Source organism: Corvus hawaiiensis, chromosome Z, assembly GCF_020740725.1.
Source record: "Corvus hawaiiensis isolate bCorHaw1 chromosome Z, bCorHaw1.pri.cur, whole genome shotgun sequence".
NCBI classification, from domain to species: Eukaryota; Metazoa; Chordata; class Aves; order Passeriformes; family Corvidae; genus Corvus; species Corvus hawaiiensis.
Window position 1 is genome coordinate 13,806,043 of NC_063255.1, and position 27,583 is coordinate 13,833,625.

At 41.3% G+C, this 27,583-nt stretch overlaps 1 protein-coding gene across 2 annotated transcripts in view; it reads left to right on the forward strand.

Moving 5' to 3' along the window:
* Positions 1–5,941: 5,941 nt before the first annotated feature.
* The window catches only part of ADAMTS12 (ADAM metallopeptidase with thrombospondin type 1 motif 12), a 159,050-nt gene continuing 137,408 nt past the window's right edge, over positions 5,942–27,583 (forward strand). Inside the window, exons 1-2 of one of the 2 annotated variants that reach the window (XM_048291834.1) lie at positions 5,942–6,171; positions 10,768–11,129. In XM_048291834.1, coding sequence (XP_048147791.1) covers positions 6,042–6,171; positions 10,768–11,129 — 492 coding nt within the window. In that variant the 5' untranslated portion in view covers positions 5,942–6,041. The remainder of the gene's footprint in view (positions 6,172–10,767; positions 11,130–27,583) is intronic. The other variant, XM_048291833.1, reaches the window with a different exon arrangement.

Sequence of the window (27,583 nt, forward strand, 5' to 3'; positions counted from 1 at the left end):
GAAGTGGATTTTTCTAGATTGAATTCTGACCTATTCTCATCACATTGCTATCTTCACATCCAATTTTAAATACGTCACTGGAAAAATTGCATCAAACATGTCTTGCATAGAATAATTTCTTCTACCATTTTTTCTGCTTTGCACATCTTGATGATACATTGCTGAGACTGAACAGTAATAATGATTCAGAAAGGGTAAGAGGAGGGAAATAATGTCCAATGTTATGTTGCTTTTTCTGTTAGCCACCCAGAAAAAGCAATGGAGTGTGAACTCAGGTACCTCCTGGGAACACTGGTAGTGGATTTTGAACTCAGGGCTGCAGGTGTGAAATGATACTCCAAGGTTTTTGCTCATGTTTTGACTCCCAGAAAAACTCCTTTTTAGTCTTGGGTGGTTTTTCTTTTGTCATTCTCCATCTCAGAGAAGTTTCAGAGGCAGGTAAGGGAACTTGTAACACCTAGATAAATAATAAAAGAAATAATGATTTATTAACACACTGTCAGAACAAACACTTCCATCAGCTTTCAAAAAGGATTGCAAAATACATCAGATACAGTAACAAGGGTTATTGTTCTGGAAGATACTGTCTTCTGTTTTTTCTCTATTCATTCCATCCATGAGGCCAAAGACTTGTTGCTAACATGTAACTTCCCGGAGTCTTTTTATCCAAGTGTCAGTGCAATTGGTGTTACTTACTCAAACTTTCTGAAAACTGTAGCAAACTTGACAGGCAGAGGCTTCCATGACATAATTCTAGTGATAACGGTGAAAAAATGGCTGCTTTGTGTATTCTGTTAATCCCGAACAAATCAGGCAGAGGCTTTTTTTGTGTATATATAGTACCATGCTAAAATAATCCATGGGGCTGAGATTGCTAGTTTGCCTGCAGGCAGCATCAATCAGTACAGTAAACTTAAAAAAGCACCAGTTCAGACCACCAACAGAAAGTCCCCATTGGTTTTGACTATATTGTGTCAGTGTCCTGCAGGTGTTTCTCAAATAGCATTAAAAAAATGTTTCAGATAAATATGCCAAATAAACATTTGCTGAAAATGGTAATTTTCCTACAATTTACTCCAAAAAATTCCTATAATTTTTCACTCCCTTTACAGACCTCATACACAAACAAAAGATTTATTATAATTACAACAGTGACTGAACCAGCTGTATGCTCCTTTGAAATGTTTTGGCAAGGGAGATGGTGTTCTGTTTTCAATATGAAAGGCATTTTTGTAGCTTAAAGCAGATTTTTAAAATATTGAATGTATCACTAAATACAGAAACAGGGGACTATTTCTCAGGATATTTTTGTAGTAGTAAGAGGGTTTTTTTTTTTAAATTTGACACACTGAAGCAAAAAGCAGTAATAGTAAAGCTCTAGAACAAACTTTATTAAAAAGATTTACTAGTATGTGTATACTTTATATTATTTTTTAAATGTTGCATTCTTGCAATTGAATTCTGTTTTACAAATAATTATTTTTATGGCATCTTCTCTCAAACAAAATTCTGGAGAATCAGCAGAAGGAAACTAGAAAACAGGAAAGGGATATTTCATATTAGTTTAGTTTCTCAGTTCTAATTTCTGAAACCGCTATGGTCTCCCTTTGGTTTTTTATGAGCTCAGGGCTACAGTCTCATTCTTTTGACTAAATTCAGACAGTAACTGTTAACAGCACATTTTCAACTGGATTTTACAACTCTTACCTTTTCCATCCTGAGAGTGAACTTGGTGTGACTTGGTGTGTGTCCACCATGGGAAGATTTTCATGGCAATTCTTTTCTTAAGAGTGTAGTAGGAAATGTATACAGGCTTTCATTACAAAGTCTCAGGTAACACAATGGTCATACCATGATTCATGGACCGAGACATATCCTCCAGAAAGTATTATTTGGACATAGAGATAGGTTTTAATTTAAAAAAACCCAAGCAAACAACACCACTTCCCCCCCTACCCTCAAAACAAAAAACCAAAACAACCCAACTTTAATCATGGTCATCATCCTCTCATAATTTGCTTTCTAGATTGAATTCTAGAAATTCTGGTCTGGCAGACCACTGAGAACATATTTTTCTGGCACGAACTTTCATAAAAAGTTAATTCAAAGTGACCTGTTGCACCAGAAACATGCTTTTATTTGGTTAATATGGAGAGTATGACCAACGAGCTTTTAAACTCACATAGTTCAAGCACAAAATTATAATTTTGTGAATTAATTTACCAATTATAAATAACAATCCATGTTTGAAGACTCACGAGGAATCTTAGTGTGAGCATACAAAAAAACTTCATGTCAAAGAATCACTGACTAGAGTTTGCTTCATTCTGTTACCTGAGTCTGCCCACAGACAAACCAGAAGTGGAATGTCAGCAAATATATATATATATTTTTTGCAAGAGTAACTTATGAAGTCCCAAAAATCTGTAAAGACTATAATGAAATGTAAGTCGAGAGATCCAACGATGTCTCTGGCTCAATTACCAATAGTTAGCTGTGTTAAGAGGCTGCATCCCTGATGAGAAACAGGGAATGAGATTAAAGATTTAAAAAAGAAAAATTTAAAAAATGTACTCACAAACCCCTGTATAAATCTGCTGTAAATCAACAATTGCAATTACCCAGCAAACTCCACGGGGTCCTTGGGATTCAAAGTCATTCTCTTTCAGTTCATATCCCTGCCAATAGTCACAATTTCACAGAATCACAGCATAGTCTAAGCCCACCACACTAGGTGTGATCCACCTTCTTGCCATTTCTAGTCCAAGCAAACTGTTAAGGTGCCTGGATTATTAACAGTCAGGTCTGAATAGTGTTTCACCTTGGATGTGACAGAAAGGGATGTGTTATCCTCCAGAAGTATCTTCTCTCCCTGCTGACTAGAAGAGCAGAGCAGTGTGTATTATATAATTTTATATCTTTAAATTTTGGGCAGGAGACTCTCATTCCTGGCAAAGCAAAATTTCCTGACTGTCTTCACACGGACTTCATTTTGAAGCAACTCCTCTATGTCAAATCATATAATTTGTATTTTAGTTCCCTGCTGCTCAGAACCTCTGCTTTTCTGTCTCTCTGTAAACATTTCTACATACATATAAATTGCAATACATGCATTTCTTTTATGGCTGTCCTGGAAGTCTACTTACATTTAAAAGAGTCCGGATATTGTTTCTGGTTTGTCAGTCCAGGCTTGATTGTGTCTCTTGACTGTGACCTTTCAATAAATGTACAGGCTGTTCTGTGCAGAGCTGCACCCACTGAACTGCAATAACTTTGTTGCCAAAAGAACACAGCTGATGTGGTGCTGTATTCTTTTTCTCTTTATGATTGAGGTTGAGTTAGCAAAAAAACCAAAATGCACTGACTTTCAAAAAATACTCCAAAACCTCAGGTTATGCCTCTTTGGAACAGGAAACCACTGGCAAGATGCAGTGCCATAAATTCTGTTCACTTAAAATAGCTGGCCTCGGTATGTACTCACAGCAGGAGAGTGCTTTTGACTTGTGCCATGGCTTCACATTTTCACATGGCACACACTCTGTGTGTGTGTCCTGTTTTCAGCTGGGATAGACGTAGTTTTCTACTTAGTAGCTGGTACAGTGCTGTGTTTTGGACACTGTGACTGTGTCAGCTACAGCCACACCATCCCTGAAGCAGGAACCCTACCGTCCCCCCGGGTATTTTCTGACACTACACCCAGTGAATCATTTCGTCTCTGTATGTGCATGCTGGCACAAAGCCCAGAGAGTTATAGATGTCTCAGACCACATTCCCACAGCTCTCTTTCTCCACTCTGTACAACTTTTGGATCTACAAATTTTTGTCATTAAAAAAAATTTTAAAAAACAAAAAAAAAAAATCAAAGTAAAATGCATTCCCACAAACTCTCTTGAGTTCCTAAAGCTTTTAGTTCTCCTTCACTTCCAGGGCTTGAGAGAATTATGGGCAACAGGAATTAAGTTTTCCTGCTGAGGGAGAAGCCAAGATGGAATCCTGCATGAAATACTAGTTGCCTCTCATCAGATTCACCTACCAGTGAACACCTACCTAAAGAGATGACTGAAAATGGAAGCAAATAGTTAAATGTCTCTCACAGAAGGGCTATTTTTCTGATGGCCTTCAACAATTATGTTAAACCAGTACTCTGTAAACATATGCCCTTGAACTGTCATACCTTCTTTCCAATGCTCCTGGCCTGTTCTCCTCACTTTACAATCTTTTTCCTTTTCATTTCATTTAGTGTAGATTCTTTCTTATTCACTGACTGACTTATTTCAAAATATTAAAGTCAAATTGTGTGGCATTTTATATGCAAAAATTGTCAAGTGTTTTTTAGATGCTAAATACTATAAATGTTATATTAATTTCAGTCATACTTAGCTTTAAATTAATTTCAGGGAAGTGCTGATAAAGAGCTTATCAGGCTACAATACCCAGTCTCACAAAACAGCCTAGTGCCCACTGTGTGAGTAGACTAAGAATCCTAATGGCAAGAGCACCAGGAAACTTGTCACTGTAACAGATGAAATACTACTATTTCATATGCAGAATACCTAGACAGCTATATTGAAATAAATACCTAGCAATTAACAAATCTTCTCTTGGCAAGTGCTGTTGGATATCAAATATTCCATATCTTTTGCACAGTCTGTGTCCTTCCATTATCTAAAAGAGAGTACATGATGACTCCTAAATCAATTACGACTCTTTTATAAATATGGTCTGTTTCCAGAGTTATCTGTCTGGGGGAAGCCACATTTCTAGCTGGTTTAGAATACCTTGGAGCTTTAACTCTTTTTTTGCATTTTTGTGCTCTGGAGTCTGGAGTTCACAGTTCTCACAGCTGAACTGTGACAGCCATTCATCTTGGCAAAACTGAGCAGGGGAATGAGCACAATTAAGCACAAGTTGCCATGAAAGTATATAATAAGTCCATGGCAGAGTCAACTTTAAGCAGGAGGCTATCAAAGCAGATGAGGAACCCAGCCCAGGTCTCAAGCATGAGACAGCACCAAAGTGGGCACCCATCTGTGGAGTCTTGGCTCAGCAGCAACCATAGCAGAGGCCACCTGAGGAGACTCTTGGCAGAAAGCACGTAGCATGCACTTAAGAATGGAGATGCCAAGGCTATTTAAGAACTTTCCATACAAAGGGACGACATTCAGAAGTAACCCCAATGTGCCAGCACACTGCTAAAACACAGAATGGTATCGGCACTCTGAGGAGTCTTAGGCATCAAGGAATGCTTAGGTTGGACATCAGGAAGAATTTTTTCACAAGGAAGGATGATTAGATGCCCAGGGAGGTGGTGGAGTCAGCATCCCTGGAGGTGTTTAAGAAAACACTGGATGTGGCTCTTGGTACCATGGTTTAGCCGACATTTTGATGTTCAGTCACAGGCTGGTGATCGCAGAGGTCTTTTCCAACCTAACTGACGTTGTGATTCTATGAGGCAGCCTGGAAACTGGGCTATGGCTGCTGACCCCGAGGGGCCATGGGCTACGGGTGCTTCAGGTGGGGCGAAACCCCCGCCATCCTTTCCCACCGCATCAGAAAGTGGTGGAAAACGCGTCAAACTCCCGCGTGCCTCGAACATTTCCCCAGCGGCTGGCGAACCTCTGCCAGGCCGTGTGCGGGGCTGCGAGGCGCCTTGCCCCGGCCCCTCAGCAGAGACCACGGGCGTGAGACCAGCGAGGAGACGCTGCCGTGCGCGGGCGGCCCTCCCCGAGGGCTGCCGGGGAGAACGCCCCGTTTCGGCCGCGCTGGAGGGCGGAGGGGGGGCAGGCAGCCCCTGCTGGCGGCCTCTCCTCTCCTCCCTCCCCGCCAGCCCGGCCCGGTTCGTCCCGCCGCGTTAACCCCGGCGGCTCCGAGGCGGGGGATCCCGGGAGCTGCTCCCTCCCCACAGCCCTCCTCCCTCCGCCGTCAGAAACCAGACACCGGGACGGCCCCGCGCAGCCTTTGCGCGGAGCGGCAGCGCCGGGAGCCGCCCGGCCATGCCGGGGCCCCGATAGGCGCCCCGCTCGCAGCTCCCCGCCCGCACCATGCCATGTGTCCCGCGGAGCCGGGCGGCATGCATGGTCTCCCTCTGGCTCCTCGTCCTCCACGCCCAAGCGCCCTGCCTGGGCAGGGCCCCGCCGGCCGGCAGCGCCCCGTTCCCCGACGGCGGGCAAGGTCAGTGGCGGCGGGCGGGACGGGAGCGCGGCGGGGCGCGGGTCCCGCCGAGGGTGCGCTTCCAGCCGGAGCGGCCGCGGCTCCGTGCCGCTGCTCGGGCGGGAGGGGCGGCGAGCCGGGCCGTGTCGGCTCCCGGTGCTGCCCGGGCGCCCTCCCAGCGCTGCCCTCGGCGGGGCATCGCGCTCTGGCTGCGCCTTCCTGCGGCTCCTGGGCGGTCATCGAGTTTGGCTGTGTAGATGAAGGTATTAATTGCTAAACCCTGCTTTTTGCTGATCTTCCTCGTTTAGAGGCAGCTCTCTAAATCCCAGAATCGTTTTGTGCTACTAAATTGAAGAAGTTTACTGTCCTGATTGTTTACTTATTTCTAAACAAGTGATCGCTTCTGTACCAAAGCAGCAGGCGCTCCAGAAGGATTGGTGTTACCGGGGTTCAACATCCGCTGTGAGTTTCTCACATTCAGTGAGGATGGTAGATTGCAAGTCAGACTTCATGCGCGGGAGGGGTGTCTTTGAGGCTGCCCTCAGAGTTGGGTTTTCTCCTTCTTTTGCTGTGGGGAGTGTAAGACAGGAATTTTATTTTTTATTTTAGTTTTTGCCTGTTTAAGGAAAACAGGAGAAGTGGCTCCCAAGGGAGTAAAATTATGAGTAGTTGGAAGACTCTGCCTGGTGGTAGAAGACCCAAAAGTGTATGAGAAAATTTTGCTTCCTGATGCAATCAACAGCTGTGGTGCTGGCAGGAGAGCTTGAACACAGAAGAGAAAATCTTCTGTACCCCTCAGAGATCGTGAAAATGAAAAGTGTTTAAATAAGGTGCCCTGAAAAGTGAACTTCTCAATTATCCTGAAGCTGGTTCCTGTTGGATTCATTGAAGGTGCATGCTAGCAGCAATTACATCGCTGTGACTCTACGTGGGACAGAACAGGGATGGTTGTGTTAGCATGTAGTAGCAATTTAATTGTCAGGCATTTGGAAATGAATATAGAATTAATTTAACTTTCTAGGCATTAAAACAGTATTTTCCAAGAGTTTGCAAATAGCATTAAGTAGTGGGGCAGTTAAAAATGTGGCTAATTTTTTGCAAAGGAAGGTTTCTTGCAGTGTGAAGTGTGGACTGAAGTTTGTATCTGGTACCACTGAAGTATTCTGCTTCCTCCACATCCATAAGTGTGATAGATGGGACAGTTAGGGATGCCCTTGCTGAGTGATAAGGCCTTCTCTCTTCCATGGGGCTTTGGAGCTTGGTGTGTTTCCTGGGCATGATGCTTCCTCACAAGATGAGCCACACTACTTCCTATCCCAGGGAGTGGTTTGAAAAGAAGCCAGAGGGTCTGAGGGGCAGATGTACACAAACTACAAAGATGGAGATGAAACAATGGTAAATGATGATGTGTCACATTTTAAAGGAATTTTGTCAGGGAACATGTTAGGTATCTAAAGTAAATTGTGGTTTTCCTGTCATGTGTGACAGACCATGTATTTTTTTCTCTTTATCCTAGTTTATTCACTTTGTGTACAGCCCTTCTTAATAAGGCAATTCTCTGCCACGTGTGGCGAATTAGAATCCACAGAGGAGCAGAACAGGCAGGAGTGGTTTTGAATATTATCAGATGTTTTCAATGATGCAGAATTAGGAAGGTCTGCAGGGAAGATTTCTCTGACAACTTAAACAATACTTGGGCTCCTCAAACAATTATGAAGGGCCTGAATGTTGCCTGTCCTGTGTTCTCAGAGGGCCTGAGCAGACACTGTGATTGCAGAGCAAAGTCCTGACTCGAATGTCTGCTGCTCATTGCCCTGCTTCAGTCTTGTTCGCAGCACCAACACAAGCCAACGTGCCGGGGCTGTAGTTCTGGAAAGACAAAACATTCTCTGGAGCTACACAGCCACCTTTCCTGGCCTGTAAATCCTGAGCAGTGCCCACTCGACAGGCAGGACTTCCCTGGAGTGGAGAGTATGCTGGGTGTCCGAGGGGGGTGCTGTGACATGCCACCGCCATGGCTTGTCAGTGGCACTGGCATTTATTCCTTCCGTTTATGTTTGCTACTGCAAAGTTTTATGGGAACTTGTGGTGTTTTAATAGGAATTCATGTTACTATATAGAGGCATTCAGTGTTGAAGGATGCAGCCCTTAATTTTGAGCAGTCTGGGTTGCATGTATTTAGTTCTTCTTTCCTAGAAGGGAAGAAAGGAATCATCAAAATTGTACCTCCTGTCTTTGTTTTACACTCTCTTCCAGGCAGAAAATATGCTATCTTAGACTTAGTGTGGAGCTCAGTAAATTTTTCTGTTACAGGTAGGATTGCCTTTGCTAACTTTTACCCAGCAGTCTAGACAAAAATGTACTTACCATGATTGCTTGCAGAAATATTGTTAGCCTCATTCTGTTAGAATTTTGTGTTGTAGTCTTATCCCCTCTGGTCTTTTGGAGGCTTTTTAATAATTAATTTCTTCAGTTATATTACAGTACATTATTATTGCAGCATAATTCCCCTTTCCAGTGACTAAACAAGTATTTAACGAGTGGGTGGAAGGAGTTTGACTTCTCTGCTTTGACAATCCAATGGTTCAGTATTATTTTCCATCTATGTTGATGGTCTACTTTTCTTTAACTTCTACACACTAATTGCTGTAGTGATGAAGTAAAAAACTTCCTTGAATAGTTTTAAATCCAAAACCACAAGTCCTTGGTGTTGCATGGAGTTTAGCAGTTAAGCCACAACAAATTAAGTTCAAGACATCAGGCAGAGGAAAATCGCACAGTGACAGCAAGTGAGTAAGTTTTCCTTCAGGCATTTAATTTGATTATTTAATGAGTTGTGCTGAAAACCATAGAAATGGGGGCCTGGTCTTGCAGCATTCTCTGTTAGCCTGTCTTTGCTAGCACAGTATGGGATGTGGGACTTCCCCAAAGTCTTACAATTTAACATCTGCAGATAAGTTGTATTTTTCAGTGTTCCTTATCTCTTCTACCTGCCTTTTTTTTGCTTCACTCTGGAGCTCTGGTTTACCAGGCATCTGGCACCTTTTGTGCTATTTACTTCATGCCAACTGCAGGCATGAAGATGTGCTCTGAGTTTCCAGTGTCTCAGTCCCCTTATGTGGACAAGGCCAGATGTCTCTCAGAACTTGGGGTAGGCATTAGTGTCCATGTTGTCAAGACCTGCCACTGTGAAGGCCCAAAACCCCACTGCTGTGGCTTGTCCTGCAAAGGCTCCAAGTCACTGGTAGGTAGTCCAAGTAGGCTGGTGGGAAGGCTTGTGTACAAAGAAATCTGTTGTGTGAGAGAATAAGCTTGCTTCTGAAGTAAAGATGCCACTGAGACAATGCCAGATTTCTGATGTAGTTGTATATGTGCTGGGAAGCAGGGGTTTTGTGTATTTTGTCTTGCTTTCTTTTCTGTTGGAAATGTTTCAGTGCACGTGTCTCAGGGGTCCATGGCCTGAGGAAATGCAAGCTGCCATGTCTTAAACTGCAGCTAATGAGGACAAATGAGATGTGTTGCTTCCTGAAGGGGATGAATCCAGACAGCTGTCTGCTTAGGCAGGGTTTCTCCTCTGTGGCTTTGACGGTGCAGGCAGTGGAGGGAGAAGTGCCTCTAAAAGGATTGCCTAACCAGACCTAGTCTGGAAGTAGCTGGAACAGGCTAATTGCTTTGTTAAGCAGCTTAGTTAATGAATGAGGTGTAGTCACTTCATGTGTAAGTGGCTGGGACTTTGGGAATGAGGAACAACTCTGGGTAAAGAAGAACTGGATTAATGTATGTCATCATAACTTCTTTTTAATTAAATGTGTTCAGATTGTCATTTCTTGGGTAGAATTCAAGTATGCCAGCAGATCTGGCCCTTAGGGTATGAGTTCATATGGATTGTGTTTTACATGGATTTGTGTTATTTGCATGAGGTTTTTGCATTTCACAGAAATTTAAAAAAATAAAATTGGGTACATGTGATGTTTCTTCTGTATCTTCTTATGTATGCTTCCCCTGTTGTAGCAGGGGACAGCAATGTCAATAATCTCTCTTCCCCTCCTAGATCCTGATGAGTGATAAGATTTCCAATCCTACCCTGCTTGGAACTCCTTATAAAAAAGAGCATGATTACTTCATTCTCTTCAAACCCTTCTTTGAAATTCTAAATCTGCAGCTGCGGCAGCTGCTAAAGCTGATGCAACTGAGGTGCTGTTAGTACAAATAATCAAGTCAATTGGTGTTCTCTTCACATTTGTGTATTTGCAAGGCTCTGTGGTCAGATTTTTGGATGTGTGAAGGTGATCTCCTTGATCAGAGTGCCATGTCCTGAAGACCTAGGACATGGAGGGTTTCCCGCCCTTGTGGGATTGGGAAGGGGGCTGTGTGTGACAGTCAGTCTTTTATATGAATGGTGATGAAATATTTGAAAAGAATAATGTTTAGCTTCTAAACTGAATGTTACAATGGGAGAATAGAAAGCCCAAATGAGGAATGTATTCCATGGTCATCTGTGCACTGCCTTCCTTTGTGTCAGTAGGATGTTGTGGTGAATTGCGCTCTTGAGTTTCCCTTTAACAGGCTAGCACTCACCTTAGTTTTGTTTCCTTTTTTTTTTTCCCTTTCTCTCAGAGCAATTTGTGAAGACAGTGCCAGAATACCACGTGGTTCATCCAGCAAGGGTAGATGCAAGTGGGCATTTTCTTTCTTTTAATCTACACCACCACATCTCAAGCCCAAGGAACAAGAGAGATCTCGGAAAAAGTGAAAATGTGGTATATTACAAAATTAATCATGAGGAGAAGGATCTGTTTTTTAACTTAACTGTCCACATGGGTTTTCTTTCCCATAACTACGTAGTAGAAAGGAGACGTGGCAACCACACCAGTGCGAAGATTTCAACTCACTCGGGAGTCCCTTGCCACTTCCTTGGCACGGCGTGGCAGCCCGGCTCCAGCAGTGGGACAGCAGCGATCAGCACTTGCAGTGGCCTGGTAAGTGGTGTGACCTTCGCTGGGGTTCTGGGCTATTTCTGGTGTCACTAGAGCTGAGCTGGTATGAATATGTCTGTGAAGGAACTGGATGAGCCAGTCTGATACCCTACTAACTTGGAAAGAAGGTTTAATTCTATGGATGTTGTTTGGATTTTTGGAAGAATCAGAAACTCAAAAGGTGATGCTGAGGCCCCTTAGCATTTACTTTTAAGATAGGTTTATTTTTTTTTTGGTGATCTGGACTAAAGGTTTCTATCAGTCATACAGCTTGAAGCCATCCAAGTATCGAGTCATTGTTAGTAGTTGGATTGCCTTTCAAATGCATCTGGATGTGAGCTTCTGTTCTGTTTTCCTCTAAAAGGAATGTAACTCAAGTGCACTGAAACTGCTCTGTGAATCAAACCCACGGGTGGTAGGTTGGGAAAACGCAATCATTTCCTTATGAATTGCTTCAGATATAAATGATAGGTTAGATGCAGCATTAGTCAGAGCTTTGAATTGAAGCCATTAATTAACCACTGCTAGGCATTTCTCATGTCAAAGAGCACTTCTAAGGCTGGAGCTTGAAGTCGAACATTTCTCAGTATCCGGTGGTTCACACTGAGACAAGGAGATGGAAACCCTTTTTTTCCCCATGCTTTGTTTTTTTTAATCACAGCCATAGCTTAGGTTTCTGTTTGTGCTAGAGCATGAGGCTGAGCCTGCCTTGTCAGGAGGGGAAGAAGAAACAAGGTGCCTGAGTGTGAAGGGGATGTAGGGAGGTGTGTAAGATGGCACATGTGATCTGTGAGAGGCAAAATCCAAAGGGTTTGTGGAGTGTACAGGAAGAGGTGATGATGAAATGCATGCAGCGTGCATGTGCTCTCATGCCTTGATCCTGGAGTGGCGAATGGCGGTGTTGGAAAGCGCGTGAAGCAGGGACTGATGCTTTTTGGCCAACACATCTCAAGTCTGCAGCAGGCTGGTGACTGATGTTTGATTTTTGAGCCTGAACACCAAGATGAATATGTGTAAAGTGTAACCTTCCCCTGCCAACCTGTCAGTATCAAGCATGTTCCTTGCTGTTGAACTGTATGAAGCTTTCAGAAACTATGGAAAGTCGGTCTTCTGGCAGTGTGTGAGAAATGACATGCAGACAGCCCTGGTCTACTTGAATCGGGAAACTTTGGAGTCTTACACAAGTGCTGATAACACTTTTGGCATGTTTCCTGGAGAAACAAACCATTGCTTGAGGCCAGAAGTTTCAGTCCCACAGGCATGAAGATCAGGGATTTTCTAAGTAGCACTTCCAGTGGGGACCAATTTACCAAAATTCCCCTGAAACATGTTTTGATCATACAGGGTCAGTAAGTAAAAGGAGATATGATTATCTCTAATCATAACTATGAGTAGTTCCTTTGGTTGTTTTCTCTTGTGCATTACCATAATGTCTTTGCTATTTTTCATTAGGATGAGAGCTTGAAAAATGAGGTGCTAGATCTTCATTATGTCTTTGGAAGTATTTAGTCTGCAACAAGAACTAAAAAAAACAAAACTCAATTTGCATTTTAAATTCATCTTGGTAGTATCCTTTAAAGTTATCCTTTCATTTGTATTACAAACTTTTTGACTTTTATTTTCACTTGAAGGTTTTGATAAAACACTTGTATCAGAAAAATGCTGTTGTGATTTTGTGTTCCCATCCTGCCACAAAATGAAACTTCGAAAATATATTATCATAAATTGATTCAGGTTGAATAAATGAGCTTTGCCTCTGGGTAAAAACATGATAGTTTTGATGTGATGATTTTTGAAGTCCAGAAGTTGCTACTCTGAAGAGGTTGCAATAAGAGTTGGGTCTGTATCTTGATTCCTCTGAATGACACAAGCTGGGGAAAGGTGATTTCTCTTGCTTTTACCCTGAAAATTTTCCAGAAGATCCAGTGTTATTTGAAAACATCTATTGATTAATAAGTTTGCCAGCTATGAGAAATGCAATCTGGTTTTCATAATAAAAACCTAACATTTCTGAAACTTTTCTTGTTTGTGGTGGTCTCCACATTTTTGAGCTCTAGTGTTGATTTATTTCCATCCTGGTGAACGGCAATTTTGTGCTCGTCAGCATCAAGTCTGTTTCTGTCTTTTTTTTCTTTCTGAGGTGAGTTGTGTTTTCTGTTGAAAAGATTTTTTTTTCTATTTGTTCCTGTGAAGGAGGGAAGGAGGATGAAGGAGAACTGAGAGTAAGTAAACACCATGGAATTAGAGAAACTTACTTTAGATATTAAACCTATGGCATGAGGAGACATTGATAGCTTGTTTACTGTAGTAAAACTGTGCTGATACTCTCAAGCCTCATAACCTAAGAGCTGGTGAAAACCAATGTCTTAGCTTTCAAATACTGGGAACAGGAATGTTAGTGATGCTCCTTCCCTGATGCTGTTTTGTCTTGACACTTTAGGTACATCATAAAATGAAAGCCTACTGTACTTTCATTGCTGAAGCATTTTTTAATAAGCTCAGTGAAGCACCAATTTACCATGGTAATGAATGACAGGAAACTCTGTGATCCCTAAATTTCTAATTTTTTACTTTCTTAGTCATGAGCTGCTAAAAAATATATAATGCTGGAAAATACTGATTTGATTAAATAAATATGTTTTGTGGAATATCCCTTCGGTTGTAATTTTTAGCGTGGAATGGTTGCATTATTATTTTGTAATTTTGTCCAAGTGAATTGCTTAAGAATATGTCATCTTTTTCAGCCCTGTTTTACAAGTGGTGGCCTGAATTGGAGCAAAATAAAATACTAAAAATGCCTGTGGGAGGGGAATCCTAGTTTTAGTCCTCTTGCTGGAATGACTTTTTCTCATGTCAACTCTGTTTGGTTTGTATTTGACAGTTTCTTAATTTCCAGGACAATAGTGGTGTGTAAGAACCAAAGAAAGATGTGTGGTGTAGGTTTGTGTTTATCATAAAAATCACTCACATGTTCCCATAGAAAATATAGAAATGGATTTTCATCTCCCTTGCATTTTCACTTTGAAATGTACTCCTACTTCCCTTGGCATTACACAGGCATTGCTGATGGTTTTTTTATGTTCCCAAAATGGCCTGCAAGGGAAATAACAGAGTGATAGCTGTGAGGTATAAGAATGGGTGGCATGGTCATTGTGTGACATTGTTCTTTTTAAAAAAAAGGTAACTGTGTCTCTGTTTTCAGAAGTATACATGGAAAAAAAAGATTCTTAAAGGGATTTGGTCAGAGTTGGACAAGAGAATACAGAGGATAGATTTATATCAGAGATCTGGAGGAAATAAGTTGTAATTTCCAAATCCATTTTTTTCTTACACCTTGTGAAATCTTAGTTTCCCTTTCATGATAAATAGATCATGCCCTTCTTAACAGGTTGAAGAATATGATGCTGTAAGCTCTGTCTCTTCCTCTCTGGGTCAGTTGTTTAGTAAAGTCTTTTGCACTTCTGAGCCTTTTTGAATAATGCATGTGTTGACATGGGAAGAGTGGGACAGACCTTGCTGTTTGTTTTGGGTCACACTTGGAGGAGGGAAGCCCGGAGAGGAAGTCACTACTAGAACATAAGAAACATCAGATTGTGGCACTTGGAAGGGCAGCAGACATTAAATCACTTAGATACAGGAAAACTTCCAAGATGAAGTAGGGGGAGAAAATGATTCATTTTTGTGTCTTTGAGTGAAAATGATGTTTGGATTGGCTGTCTTGGCAGACTATTTAGGGCACTGTTCTAATCATGCTTTTGAGTTTTCCCGGTGCCTTTCCACAGAAAGCTACAATGAACTTTTCCAGTACTAATGCCTTAATTGTCAGTTTTGTGCTAGTCCTGAGAATCCCTTGTGTTGGAGCAGTGGTGTCAGGTTGTCCCCTCGGTAGGGCTGGGAGGGAGCAGTGAAGTTGAATGAATATGGTAGGTTTATATGCACTGAATCTTACAGAGCTGGGAATTGAGATTTCCTCCCATAGTCTACCCTCTTCATTAGGAACAAGGCCCTCTTTTATCCGTCAATAACACAGATGTTGTTTATAGTATTTTTAGATGACAGAGCATTGTTAAGGCTTTGTTTCCTTGACACTTGTTTACAGTGCAGAGCTGTCAATCAACATTTGCTTGGGGGGGGAGGGGATACATTTATCTTCAAAGGCAATGCAAGCATTAGCAGGGAAAAGGCAGAGGACTGAAAGGACATTAGTACGGAAATTGAGCATGATCTGCGCGTATAAGCTGGTAGCTCCTGGTAAGCTCCGGGACATACAGGGCCTGTGGGCAGATCCTGCTTTGGCTGTCTCCAGCTGGTCAGAAGGTTGCCTCTGTCCTAATGGGCATCACTGTTTTTAATAAGTGCTGGATGCCTTTGAAAAGATTTTTGAAAGGTTTCCCCCACCTCCATTCTTCCCTCTGTGCTGAGTCACAGGCAGGGCAGCTCTTTGTGGACCTGTAATTGGTGGCTGTATGTTTGTGTAGCAGGTGGTAGAAGATACTCTAAGTGGGACCTCTCTGGGCACATCTGTATCTATCCTGACATGTGTGAAAAGCTTGTCACCAGAGTGGAATGGTGACTGAATTCTGCTTGAATGTAACTGTTTATTGCTGGATATCACCATTGTATGAAGCCCCAGAATGAGCTCTGGTACTCACACAGTTCCACCCATGTCCTTAATCTGGTCTCCTCAGTGTAGCATAAAATCTACCGGCAGCATTTTATCTTTTGCAGATTTGCATCAGTTTGGGGGAGTTCAGCATGACCTCTGTTCTCCTGCTACATGCCAATAGGCTTTTCTAGTTAGTGTGAGATGCTTTTTTCATGTTGACCCACATGTTACTGTCTTATGATCTGTCCCAAGTTGTACAGTTCTGTGCAGGTATCATAACAGTATTTCAGTGATATTGGGCCCTATGACAGTGGTCTAATACTGCTGTTTAGACTTTCCTCTCCTATGGATACAGGAAACATACTTCAACATGTTGGACTTGGTGTTTTCCTTAGATGAGGTTTAAGAATAAATGAATTTTTAAAACAGTTTTATAATATTTGTTCTAAAGTAATGAAAGAATAAAATTTCTTGCTAAGCTTATAATACATGTATTTATCTGCTTCTGTTTCTCCCAGCATGTGAGCCTGTTTGATTACTGACCATTTGTTTGTTAATCTGTTGTTAAAGGTGGTTACCGGAGTTTAGCAAAGCTAAAGCACTACGCAAATCACTCCAAAAGCCCAGAAGAATAACTGTATCTTTTTATTCCCTTGTGGTATACCTGCATCTAGCAGAATTGTTTCTCTTCAAATGGAAGTGTCTTTTGATTATTAAAAGTGGCAAAATACATGGCAGTGAGAAAGACAGTTAAGGACAGAGGATATGTAACATTTTTCTCACTTGAATTTTTGACCACCGGAAACTGGATTCAGCACTGATCCCTGACCTGTGACTGGACACCCGCAGAACACATGTGGGGACACGTGCTGTTCAGGTGGCTGTTATTTTAAGAGTTGAATTGGAATGTATTCCTGTAGTGCTTCCTCAAATAAATACATGAATTCCATTCTGTGAACAAGGCTTCTGGGAGACAAAAACAAAAGTTCTTCAGGGGTCTCCTGCTTTTTACTCGTCTCCTTTCTTCCTCTAGGACAGTCTCTTGCTTCTTTCTTTGTCTTTCCCCTGAGGGACAGTACTGGCTGGGTCCTGCTTCTATTCGGCAGTATGTCGGATGGCTCTACCTGCCAGCTGTGTCTTTTGCTTAGGTGTCAGTGACATCTCCACCACGGCCTCTTTTGGTTATCTGGCTAGGGATAATCTGATGGAACCAAAAGTGTAGGAATACGGTGTTTGGAGAGTGGCAGGAATGAAGTCAAGCTGCCAGCCTTTTCCTCGGGGTGGGAATTGCTCCTTGGCTGGCTACAATGGAGCTTCCACATTCTGATTGTTACAATTTGGGTTGTTCTGGCAATCCTAAAGAAGGAAAGACCTGCCAAGTAACTTGGTTGTGTGGCTGCTGTACACCTCTTCTCACATGCAGTAGTATGGAAAATACTGCAAGCAGAAAAACATACACTAAAAGTAAATGCAGTTTTTTCTCTGCATCTGTTCTTTGTAATGCTTGGTTTGCCTTGTTTCTCCACAGCAGTAATAAGTATCTGGATATTCTCCTTGACTGACTAGTGCTGTGGTTGCACTGTGGTTGTGTTGCACAGTTTTGTTTGTCTATTTTGAAGATGATCCAAAGACAAGGTGGTCTGTGGGGCTTTTTTACCCCCATCCCCCAACAGATTCATCCTTCAAACTTTCATTAGTATATGCTGCAGTACTTTTAACATCCATCCCTTTTCTTTGTGTTTGAACTTCAACTATCCATCTGCCAGCTCCCTTCCTCCAGTCTTTTGTCTGCAAAAATACTCTAACTGACAGGTCAAATGAATCTCATCAGTGATCTCAATACATGAGAATCTGGCTGTGTCTGTGGCTCCTGCTTTTGGCCTTGTCACCTTTAACCAATGTGAAGTTGTTAAACCAGAAGCTGGGTCTGACTGGAGCTTTTAAAACAACGTGGTTACATTTTACTGGAAGGGTCATTGATGGGGTAGGTTAAAAAAAGTATTGGTCTTTATGAGCTGGTTTGGATGGAGTACCCATATTTAGAATGCTCCTTTAAGGGAGTGATTTTTTGAGAATATGAAAGAGTGACTCTTTTTATGTAGTTTTAAGGAATCTTAATCTCTTGTTTAAATATGTATCTACATACATATTTGCTAAATATTTAGGAATAGTGTTGGTGTACAGAGCTGTCAGTCATATTTCCAGTTTCCATGAGTCTTTGTAATCAATCTGCTATGTCAAGATTTCATTACTTTGGTGTTTTTTTATAAAAAAGTTTATGTTTACTGAGGGAAATCCGTGAGATTGTTACTTCAGGTTCAGGATGCAGAAGTAAAAAATATTCATAACATCTATTTTGCTTTGATTTTTAATAATGTAGAGTTTGTAAAATGGTCTGTTCTTTATTTCTTCTCATATCTTCTAGTATCTTTGAAAGTTTTTGGCTCTTTCTCTGAAAGAGAAGTGGAGGTATCAAAGCCATTAAATTCTTGAGAATTTTGCAGGTAAAGGTGGGAACTTTTGATCAGTGACATGATGGATGTACACGTTCAGCTTGGCAAATGGCTCAGCACAGCTGTAAGTTGTTCCTGAGCGAGGTAACATGTCCCTGCTGATGGTGAGGAGTGCTGGGAGTTCAGGAGAGATTGGAAGAAATTGCTTTAACTGGGAAAATGGAATACGTGTAATAAGCAAATCTGTAGGGGAGCAAAGCTGTTCATAGAATTTTTTTTTTTCTTTATTTTCATGATGCTGAAAGGAGTGGTCTGGCTTGGAGGTAAATAGAATTGTTTGCACTGGTTGCCATATTAGTAACATGCTGTACCTGCTGCCCATCACAGCACATGCTTTGTATGTAATCATTAATAATGAGCAGAAGAGAAGGGAAGCACTGAAGCTTTTCTACATACCTGGCCAGTGATGCATGTAATGTGACATCAATAGGGACAAATCTTGCCAATTGCGTGCCTTACTTTCTAGTTCTTCAGAGAAGAGAAAATTACCAAGAAAAGCCTGTTTTGCTTTGGTTCTGAGCAGACAGATGCTAGCTGGATGCTTGGTGGTGAACAGCAGTGGGTGATACAAACAACAGACCCAAATACCTCTGTCTGCTGCTTGCACTAAGAGGATAGATGGGTAGTGGTACTTTTACAGCAGCTGTGTGAGCCTGCCTTCTGATACCAGCTGAAAACCAGCAGCCTGAAGATCAGGCCTTGCCTCTTCAGTTCTCTTTCTGCCTGAGAGGAGCAGCTGCAGTTTCTGCACAGTGTCAGCATCAGAACTTGGTTATATTTACACATGCATCAGACACACACACACACACACAAATCCACATACATACCTGTAGCTCTGTCACTGCAGAACGGTTGCACTGCAGCTAAAGCTCTTGGGCTCAGTCTATTTGGTGTGCTGAGAAGGCTCCTGCCCTGTTGTATGGTGTGGTTATTACCAAGCTGTGGCCAAAATAATTGTGTTTGGTGGTTTTTTTTCAAGAATCTTGTGCTTAACAATGGACTTACCCAACTCAATTGCAAATTGCAACAGAATGTATGTATTTAGTGATTTAGTCTGGGATATTTAGGTGTTTTATATACACACTGTCTCTGGAAAAGGACAAGCATTAAAAACAGGTAAGTAGTCATGAAAAACTGGTGGTCTTGGTTAAACAGTGGCTGTGTTTAAACACATTCACTGTGTGTTCCAGTTCTCATGGCAAACAGCAAAACCCTAATAAAGTGCTTGTTGATACATGGAAAGCCCAAGAGTAAATCTAAATTTGTTCTGTAAGTTACTGTAAATTCCAACCACAACCTTACTCACACACCGACACAGCTTTTTGTTTGAAGGTTTCTTTTGTCAAATTTCACTCTTCCCTCCCACCCCATTTTTAAATGTATATATTTGAAACAAAGACAATTCTAAATGATCAGTCCAGACTTGAATATCTGCTGATTTGTACGCAGTGTTAACTCTATCTATTTCCTTATCTAGAACAGTCATGGACCAAATCTGGTCAAAATCATAAAAATGGAGACTGTGGATAGGGTGAGTGGCTGTTTTATCCAGCATCCTCTGCCCAGCAATGACTAAGTAAATATCCAGATATGAGTAAGAACATGGCAGTTGGACATCTCCTGTTCGGTCATCCTTGCTTCTGTTTTCAACTCAGGTCAAATTTTTGGAGGAAAACCTATGGATGAATTAGTATGTCACATATTTTCTGGGCATCCCTTGACTCAGTGTTAGAAATATGTAACTTTACATATGAATTACAACAGTTAAAAATTGATTTAGATGTTTCTTCATTTGTTTTTCGCTAGCTTTCTATCAGTTTCATTTGATGCTTCTTGGAGGACACAGTGAACAATCAAACACTGAGCATAGTGTTTGAGATGGTTTACTCAGTGACACAGTATATTCCTAATTATTTTTGTGTTTCTTGGTAGTTCCAAACACTTGACAGCTTTGTTGGACAGCTGTTGAGATTAGTTTGTTATATTGTTCCAATTTTTTTCCCCATGAAAACAGCAGCTCTGTTTCTTTCTGCACAGTAGCAGGTAGATCAGAGTCCATGTGCTGCCTTTGCCCCCTCACTGTGCAATGCTGTATCAAGTTTCACTAATCTATTAATTACATTTTTTTTCTTTCTTGTCCAGCTGTTCAGTCTCAGGAGCTTTCTGACGTTTATGGGTTGTCCTTTGTCCTTACTCTATTGAATAGCTTCTTAGAGTTTTCTATCATCCTTTATAACAGATTGTAAACTAATTTTTAATCCAGATATAAAGACAAGGAAATTGGTTGAAGGAGAAAAGCTGAAGCAGAGAAGCTTCATTATTAATAAAAAAACCACAATAAACATTGAGTTGCTTTTGCAAATTAATTAATATAAAATTGCTGAATTTCTAACTGTGAGGTCTAAACTATCATTTCAACTGAACCTATAAGATGGGTAAATTTGTAGACAATGAGGTGTCTTGAATGGCAGGGAAGTAAATGGAGAAAATGAGCAAGTGGTGGAGAAGAACTCCAGCAAAGAGATGAGAAAGTAATCTTTAACTCAAGACATCCCAAACTGGAAGGTTTCCAGAACATCTGGAGGTCAGGGATTGTGTCCTTTTATCTTTGCTGCCTTCTTGCAGCCTTTCCATAAAAACCTGCTCCTGTCTGCTCATGAAAACTACTGAGTTGAAAGTATCTTTATTTTAATCCAGTCTGGCCATTGCTGTGTTCTTATGGCACAGGGTATATAACAGGTTTTCACCAACCCGGAGTATTTTTTCTGTATCTGTTTTTTAATATAGGTGCCTTCTCTTGAAAGTTGTGCATGGAGTGGAAAGCAAAAATTGGTTGTTGTTGCTGCCATGAGGTGTGAGTAATTCTTTTAAAACCAGTTTCTTTCTGGCTTTATTTTCTTTATGGAGTCTGGAAGTTCTTTGTTCATCTTTGTGCTCGAAGAGCCTCAGTAGATCTTAATGTTCATTAAACTGGTTTTGCTGTGTCTATAGACAACACCAAAGTGTTTGAACTTCATTGCCTGCATATTTTACAACAGCTGTTGTCTTTTTCTAAATAACTTATAATCAAAAGGAGAAACTGTATTTTTTCTCTGAACAGGTTTTTACATCATGTCAGTTCGGAGTGGCTGAGTACTTGCTGAGATTTTTTGCTGTATCTTTATATAATGTAGTTAAATCACAGCTGGTGGCAGATGCTTGTCAAAAAACAACAGGTGTGTTATAATCCTTTTTTCATTGAAATGCACAGCACAAGCTACTGCTGCTTCTTGGAGGTAGAACCCCAGCCACAGCTGTCAGAAAAAAAGGGATAAATTAGAAAAGTATAGGTTTCTTCTTACGTGGAGAACTGCATGTTTCTTACTTTATTGCTAGCTAAGCTACAGAGACAACATGCCACTTGTTTATCCAATTAAGTGTTCTCTTTCAAATCAGGAAACAGATTTCACTTGGCTTTGGAAAAGAGATCAAAAGTCTGAGAGTAGTAGCAGTTCAGGAGAGAAATGCCAAGGAAGAGTTAGGAAGCTAAATGACCATTACTGCACCTGTGAAAGCAATCCAAACCTAAGGAGGGAATGAAACTGGAGAGCGTAAATTAGCTGCGACTAACCACAAAGCCCCTGCCTGCAGTAGTAATCACTGTCTGACAGAAAAAGTGGTAAATGTATATTCAAAGAATATAAAATTACATATTAATATTTTATTAAGATCAAATAGAAGTAATAAACATTAAATTCACTAAATGTCATGCCAGATCATCAGCTACAGTTATTTACCCAAGTGAGGTTTTAGGCTATTGAATTTATTTTGCAGCAGTGCTCTGAATTGCTTTGGTCATTAGAAGGGAGTATTATCTCCAACCCAGTTGTGTTATCTTTCTGGCCATTTTCTCGTAATTAGGATACGTCATCGTCTGGCAAGGCAGCAGAGCAGCTTTTGGCATAATCTTTTCATGTTATGGCTCTGAATGTTGCTTTATATGGTACTATTTCTAGTTAAGTTGATTATCATAACCTTTCTCAAGAAATGTGTTCTGTAAAGGACTGAATGACAATTAGATACTTTAAAATACAAGCAAGCCAAGTTTGTTTATGTCAAGCTTCTTTATGGAGACTGGAGCTAGCTGAACTGAGCTGCATTTTTTCATCCTTTGACAAATGTTCCGTGTTTCCCCATTACTAAGAACTTCTGTTCTTTGAACTGTAAAGTCCTATGTAACAATTGAATTGAAAGCCATAATTCATCCAGACAGTCCAGTGTGAAGACTCAAGATGCAGAACACAGAGATGAAGTGTTGTACAAAGTCTGTAAGTGGATAAATGTTGTGAGAGTTAGAAGCCCAAATCAGAAAAACACATTAGGCGTAATAGCTCAGATTCTCACAGTGAATGGATTTCTGTGAAGTATAGGAATTTGTGAATTGTCCATCTGCCACTGGCATTCTTAGCCCTTACACAGGCTATTTTTGTACAAGTCAAATCAAAGCAGAAAGCCTTCGCTAACCCATTCACCTCCCCCCAAACCCTTACACTTCAACCAGTGTTCTTAGGGCCTTTCTTTTTAATTTTTTTAACCTGATTACAAGACAAGGTCTCTTTAGGTGTTTAACCTGAGCATGGCAGTAGATAGAGCTGTTTATCTGTATTAGATCTGCAGCAGTGCCACAGGGAACAGAGTAGTATCCTTCACTGTCATTTGTCATTCCAATGCAGAATTAAATCAGGTCACTAATTTGTACTTGCATGGTACATCTCCCATTGGTGAAGTGCCACTGTGACATTGCTAACCGGAGTCATGCTAGGCATTTGGGAATTGGCCATCATCCTCCCTGTGCACCTGGCTACATCCCAGTAACTGGGCTAATGACACATATCTGGCAAGGTGAGTATGTATTTATTTGTGTGTAGCATTTTCTCTTGCGTATTTGGGACGAATCAAGGGTGCTGATAGCTCTGTGTTTCAGAGCACTGTGTCACTTGGCATTACACATCGCAGTTCCGTGGTATTATTGGGAGAAAAAGACTTCTCGTGTGGTCCCTTAAGTCTCTGTTCTGGGGCTGCTTTTATTTAAAATTTTTCTTGGTATTCATGGGACAAGAATCAATAATGTGTAATGAACTTCGCTCAGGATCCAGATCTAGAACGTGTTATCAGTACAGGGAAGGATTGGGTTGTTGTATCCTTAACCAGGAAATGGTAGGTGTGGTGTTGAAGAGGAGAAAATTCAAGTGTCATAGTATGGATTCTAGGGTCACAGACTTAGCAAATAATAGAAATTTCTACTTTAAAAGCTCATCTGTTAGAAGTGTGAGGTTAAGACTTGAATATATTTGCTTTATACTTCGTGGAGATTTTTTGTAATTTTTTCCCCCTACCTTGGCGGGGTTGGGGGGAGGGGGGAAGAAAAAAGATCCCAGTATTTGAGCAGAGATTAGAAAAATATGGGAGAATGTGACTGAAGGTTCACTCAGCATACAACAGGTATTTTTCATCACTCCATTTGAAAAAGACAGGGTAAGAACTTGTGGGAAGTATCACATCTTATTTTACTGTTCTCCAGGTGTTTGCTTTCAGCAGTTTTGAGAAATAGGATACGGTTAAGAGATGTTGGTCTGAGACAGTCCTTTCCTTCTTATGTGAGATTTAGTTTTTTAAGGTAGAACTGGCAACAGGATTTGTGGATTTAGGGTTTCCTTTTTTTTCTTGTTTCTAGCTACCTGAATTCTGTTTTGAGTGCTGAGACCACAGTGATTTGTGAGGATTCACAGTCTTTCTTGAAACAAGCAGGCTGATGTTCTTGGAAAGACCTGAAAAACTAAGAAAACATAAATAAAGTTTTAAATTGGAGGATAAAGAGATAAGGTAACTGTGGGACATGATTTAGATGTATTCGGCCCTATATGAAGGTGAGATTTCAAGAAGTCAAGACATCCACTTTTAACACTACTCTGAAATCTGATTGATAAACATCTTGTGTCCCTTGCAAGTGGCCTTTGTTCACTTCAACCTTACCTTTCTTTTAAGGATATGAAGAGTAAAATTTGTATAGGTATTTGTATAGGTCTACATAACGTGATTGATATAAATAAATAAAACCAACACCTTTCCCAGATATAGCCCCACAATTACCCAAAGGCTTCTTAACCAAGTGAGATACTGAACTTGAGCTAAATTAACACACTTGTGAGTGATACAGGAAGGGAGGAGAGACAAGCAGTAAAGGAGAAATAGAACTCTAAGACAAAGGGGAAAAAAAAGAAGGACAGGGTATTGTTCATGCAATTGACTGCAGAGGAAAGATCTTGGCAGGCATAAAGTTCAGTTGTCTGGGAGCTGTTACGCACGGAAACTGAGGCAGCACAGTGTGTGTACATCCAAGGGAGAGTGAGCACAGCAGTATTCCTGTAGGGCTTGCATCAAGGGGTGTTCTGCAGTGGTGTAACTCAGCTTCGCAGCTGGGGAATCTGGCACATGCTGTTTGTGGCAGAAAACGCTGTTCTGGGCAAAAAGCAAAGGGTTTATTTCAAGGATTTACAAAGGGTTTATTTCAGGGTGTCCCATCTGCCTTCCTATCTGAAGCATTTCTATTCCTTAGTATTAAGTGTTTCTGTACTGATCACCACACTACAGCAAGACAAAATGAAGTGGATCCTGAAAACAGGGTTTGCATGAGGACTGTATTCTGAACCAGATCCAATATCATCCTTTCCTCATCAGACTTTTGCCTAACCTCATTCCTTCAAGGGAACTAAGGATGGGTTACTGGGTGGTTTAGCTCAGAAAGGAGGCGAGAGCATCTCAGTACATTGGTATGAGAAATGTGCAGTGCCCACAACAGCAAGCACTTTGGCATTTGTTGCAGTGAAAGGAAGGAGACAAGCATGAGGTCCAAGCAGGGCTTGGGATGTTTTTCTAACATCTTTCTTTGTCCCATTCTGAGATGAACCTGGTGCAAATACATTTCATACTTGTCCACTCTAAACAGTGAACCTTGGGGAGCAGTGATTGTATCATGTCTTCTTGGCCAGTCTTCATTTTAAAAGAACTTCTGAGCAGAGCATTGAGGGTTGCTGCATCATTCAGGCAGGATGCACTAAAGAACATGAGTCCATCACAATTGTTTTTACCAATATGAAACAGGAAAAGAATTTCGTTCAAAATTTTCTTTTTGCTTTGGTCCTACTGTAGTTGCTGGAATATTTTGTATCCATTAGTTGTACCTTAGAGTGTATAATGCCTGAAGAAAGTTAACATCTCTGTCTTCACAAAACCTTGTCTTAAGACCCCTTTTGTCCCTTCATGAGTGACACACTGATGCTGTGTTACTTTTTAAGTGCAACTCTTTAGAGTAGTATCAGCTTTTAGCTGTGACTTCTCACTCTGCTCTGTGTGGTGTGGGTCAGGCCTCTTCTCTTCTTCCCTTGCTCTGGCTTTTTTTGCTGCCTTTGACCTCTTCTTGCTGCTACGGCCAACTGCTTGCATGACCTCTCCAGTCCAAAACAAGGAGGGCATTGGATTTGGAGGTAGTCTGGGCATACCTTTCCCCCCAGTGGCATCGTTTTATTCTCTTCAGCAAAGCGCTGTTGTGCCTTTGGGCAGTATCAGAAATATTTGATTGCAGGAGAAGGCTGGTTGAGAGTAGAGGTCTCATACACTGAGGGAGTGTAGGGGTGATGGGGGTACAAGTTAGTCGAAATACAGCCTCTGACTTTTGTAATTAGATAGGCTCCAATTACTGCTTAGCATCTTTTGTTAGTGTCTCCCCGGGCCATATCCTTGCCTGTCAGCAAGAGTGGGGAAACCTGGGAGTGACTGTAGATGCTGCCCAGAGTGCCCTGGAGCTCACTAACCCTTTGTCCAAAAGGCTTAATAGTACTACAGTTTGCAGGACTATCATGTATCTTTTTTGGTGTTGGTTTCATGAAGGATTCAAATTCATTGCTTTCTGTTGCTGAAGTAAGATAATGTATCTTAACATTGGTTTGTTACATGATCGCAGTGCACCGGAGTTGCAGAGAGAGAAGCCTGGGCATTCTGTACTTGCATGCTAAATTCTGCAATGTAAGAGCCAGATTAACTCTTTAGAGAATTATTTTCTGAGGAGTTTGCCAGGGCTGGAAAGGCTTTTGGGGGTCATCTTTCACTTTAAGAAGTTAGTGAGCAAGTATGTGAGGCAGCAAGCTATTTACTTTCTGGCTTGGATTCTTTTCTGCATAGACTTGCACTGGTTTTAGTCAGACAGCAGACATGGTGCTTACTCTGTAGTCTCTGCTTTTTTTAAACCTCTGAAAGGCTATCTTGTGCTCCAGCAACTGAATTAAAAACAGAGAGGTGAACCTGATGTGAATGACAAGAAATTCTAATTACTTGACTCTGCATAGGTGTTGGAAGACATCACAGAAAATACCCCCTTAGAGCTTCCAAATCTGTCTTGTACATAGGCTAAGGCGGAGACCAGCTCTGGTTTTCTGTTTTACTCTAATGCTGAAGAATGAAATGTGCTGTCTTCTGCAGCAGTGTGAACTTAATGGCTGACTTGTGACGCAACTCTGTGTGTTGCACTATGTGTTACCAGAGCAAAGGTTACCCAGAAGGGCAGTTCTATTCTGTGGATACAGCAGGAAAAAAGAAAGTAGTCCCAGGTTATAAAATGTGTTGGTTTTTACTCATTAGCTGTGCCAGATTTTTTAACTCTGGGGAGTGGGTAAAACTGCTCCCACTAGAGATGAGATGTGGGGACAGGACTGGGATTGGAGGAGTGATAGTTGGAGCTGGGCAGCAGTGATTCAGTGGGGTGGGTGCCCATGAGGGACCAGTGGGTGCTACTGGAGACCCTGCTGTGTTTTTTTGGCTACCTCTGTGGGCCGTCTCTGACAGGTTCCTTCCATGAGCTGGCCAGCTGGCTCCTCTGCCCAGCCAGCTGAGTGGCTGCTTGCCCAACCCAGTTGTGATACACAAATTAAAGACAGTATTTAAATGCAGAGGATTTGGTTTTGCACATGAATTTACTGTAAAAGCTCTAATAGAACAGCAGTAGTTTGGCATAGTATCTCATGGGGCTTTTGGAGTTTGAGAAGAGCGGGGATTTTTGTTAAAAGCAAAACATTTTTTGAGCCATAGAAAATGATAAGATTATTTGCAAAAGTTGGTCACAGCTAAGGGCCAAGTTCTGCTCTTGTTGCATAGCCAAGAAAAGGGTAAACACCAGAGTGTGATGTTGAATGTTTTTGTATGCTCAGAGAATTTTAGATCTTTGAGTATGTTAATACAGATTTCCTTGCATATAATGAAGCAAGAATGCAGTGCTTTTAAATAATTCGATTTCTGCAGGATTGTTA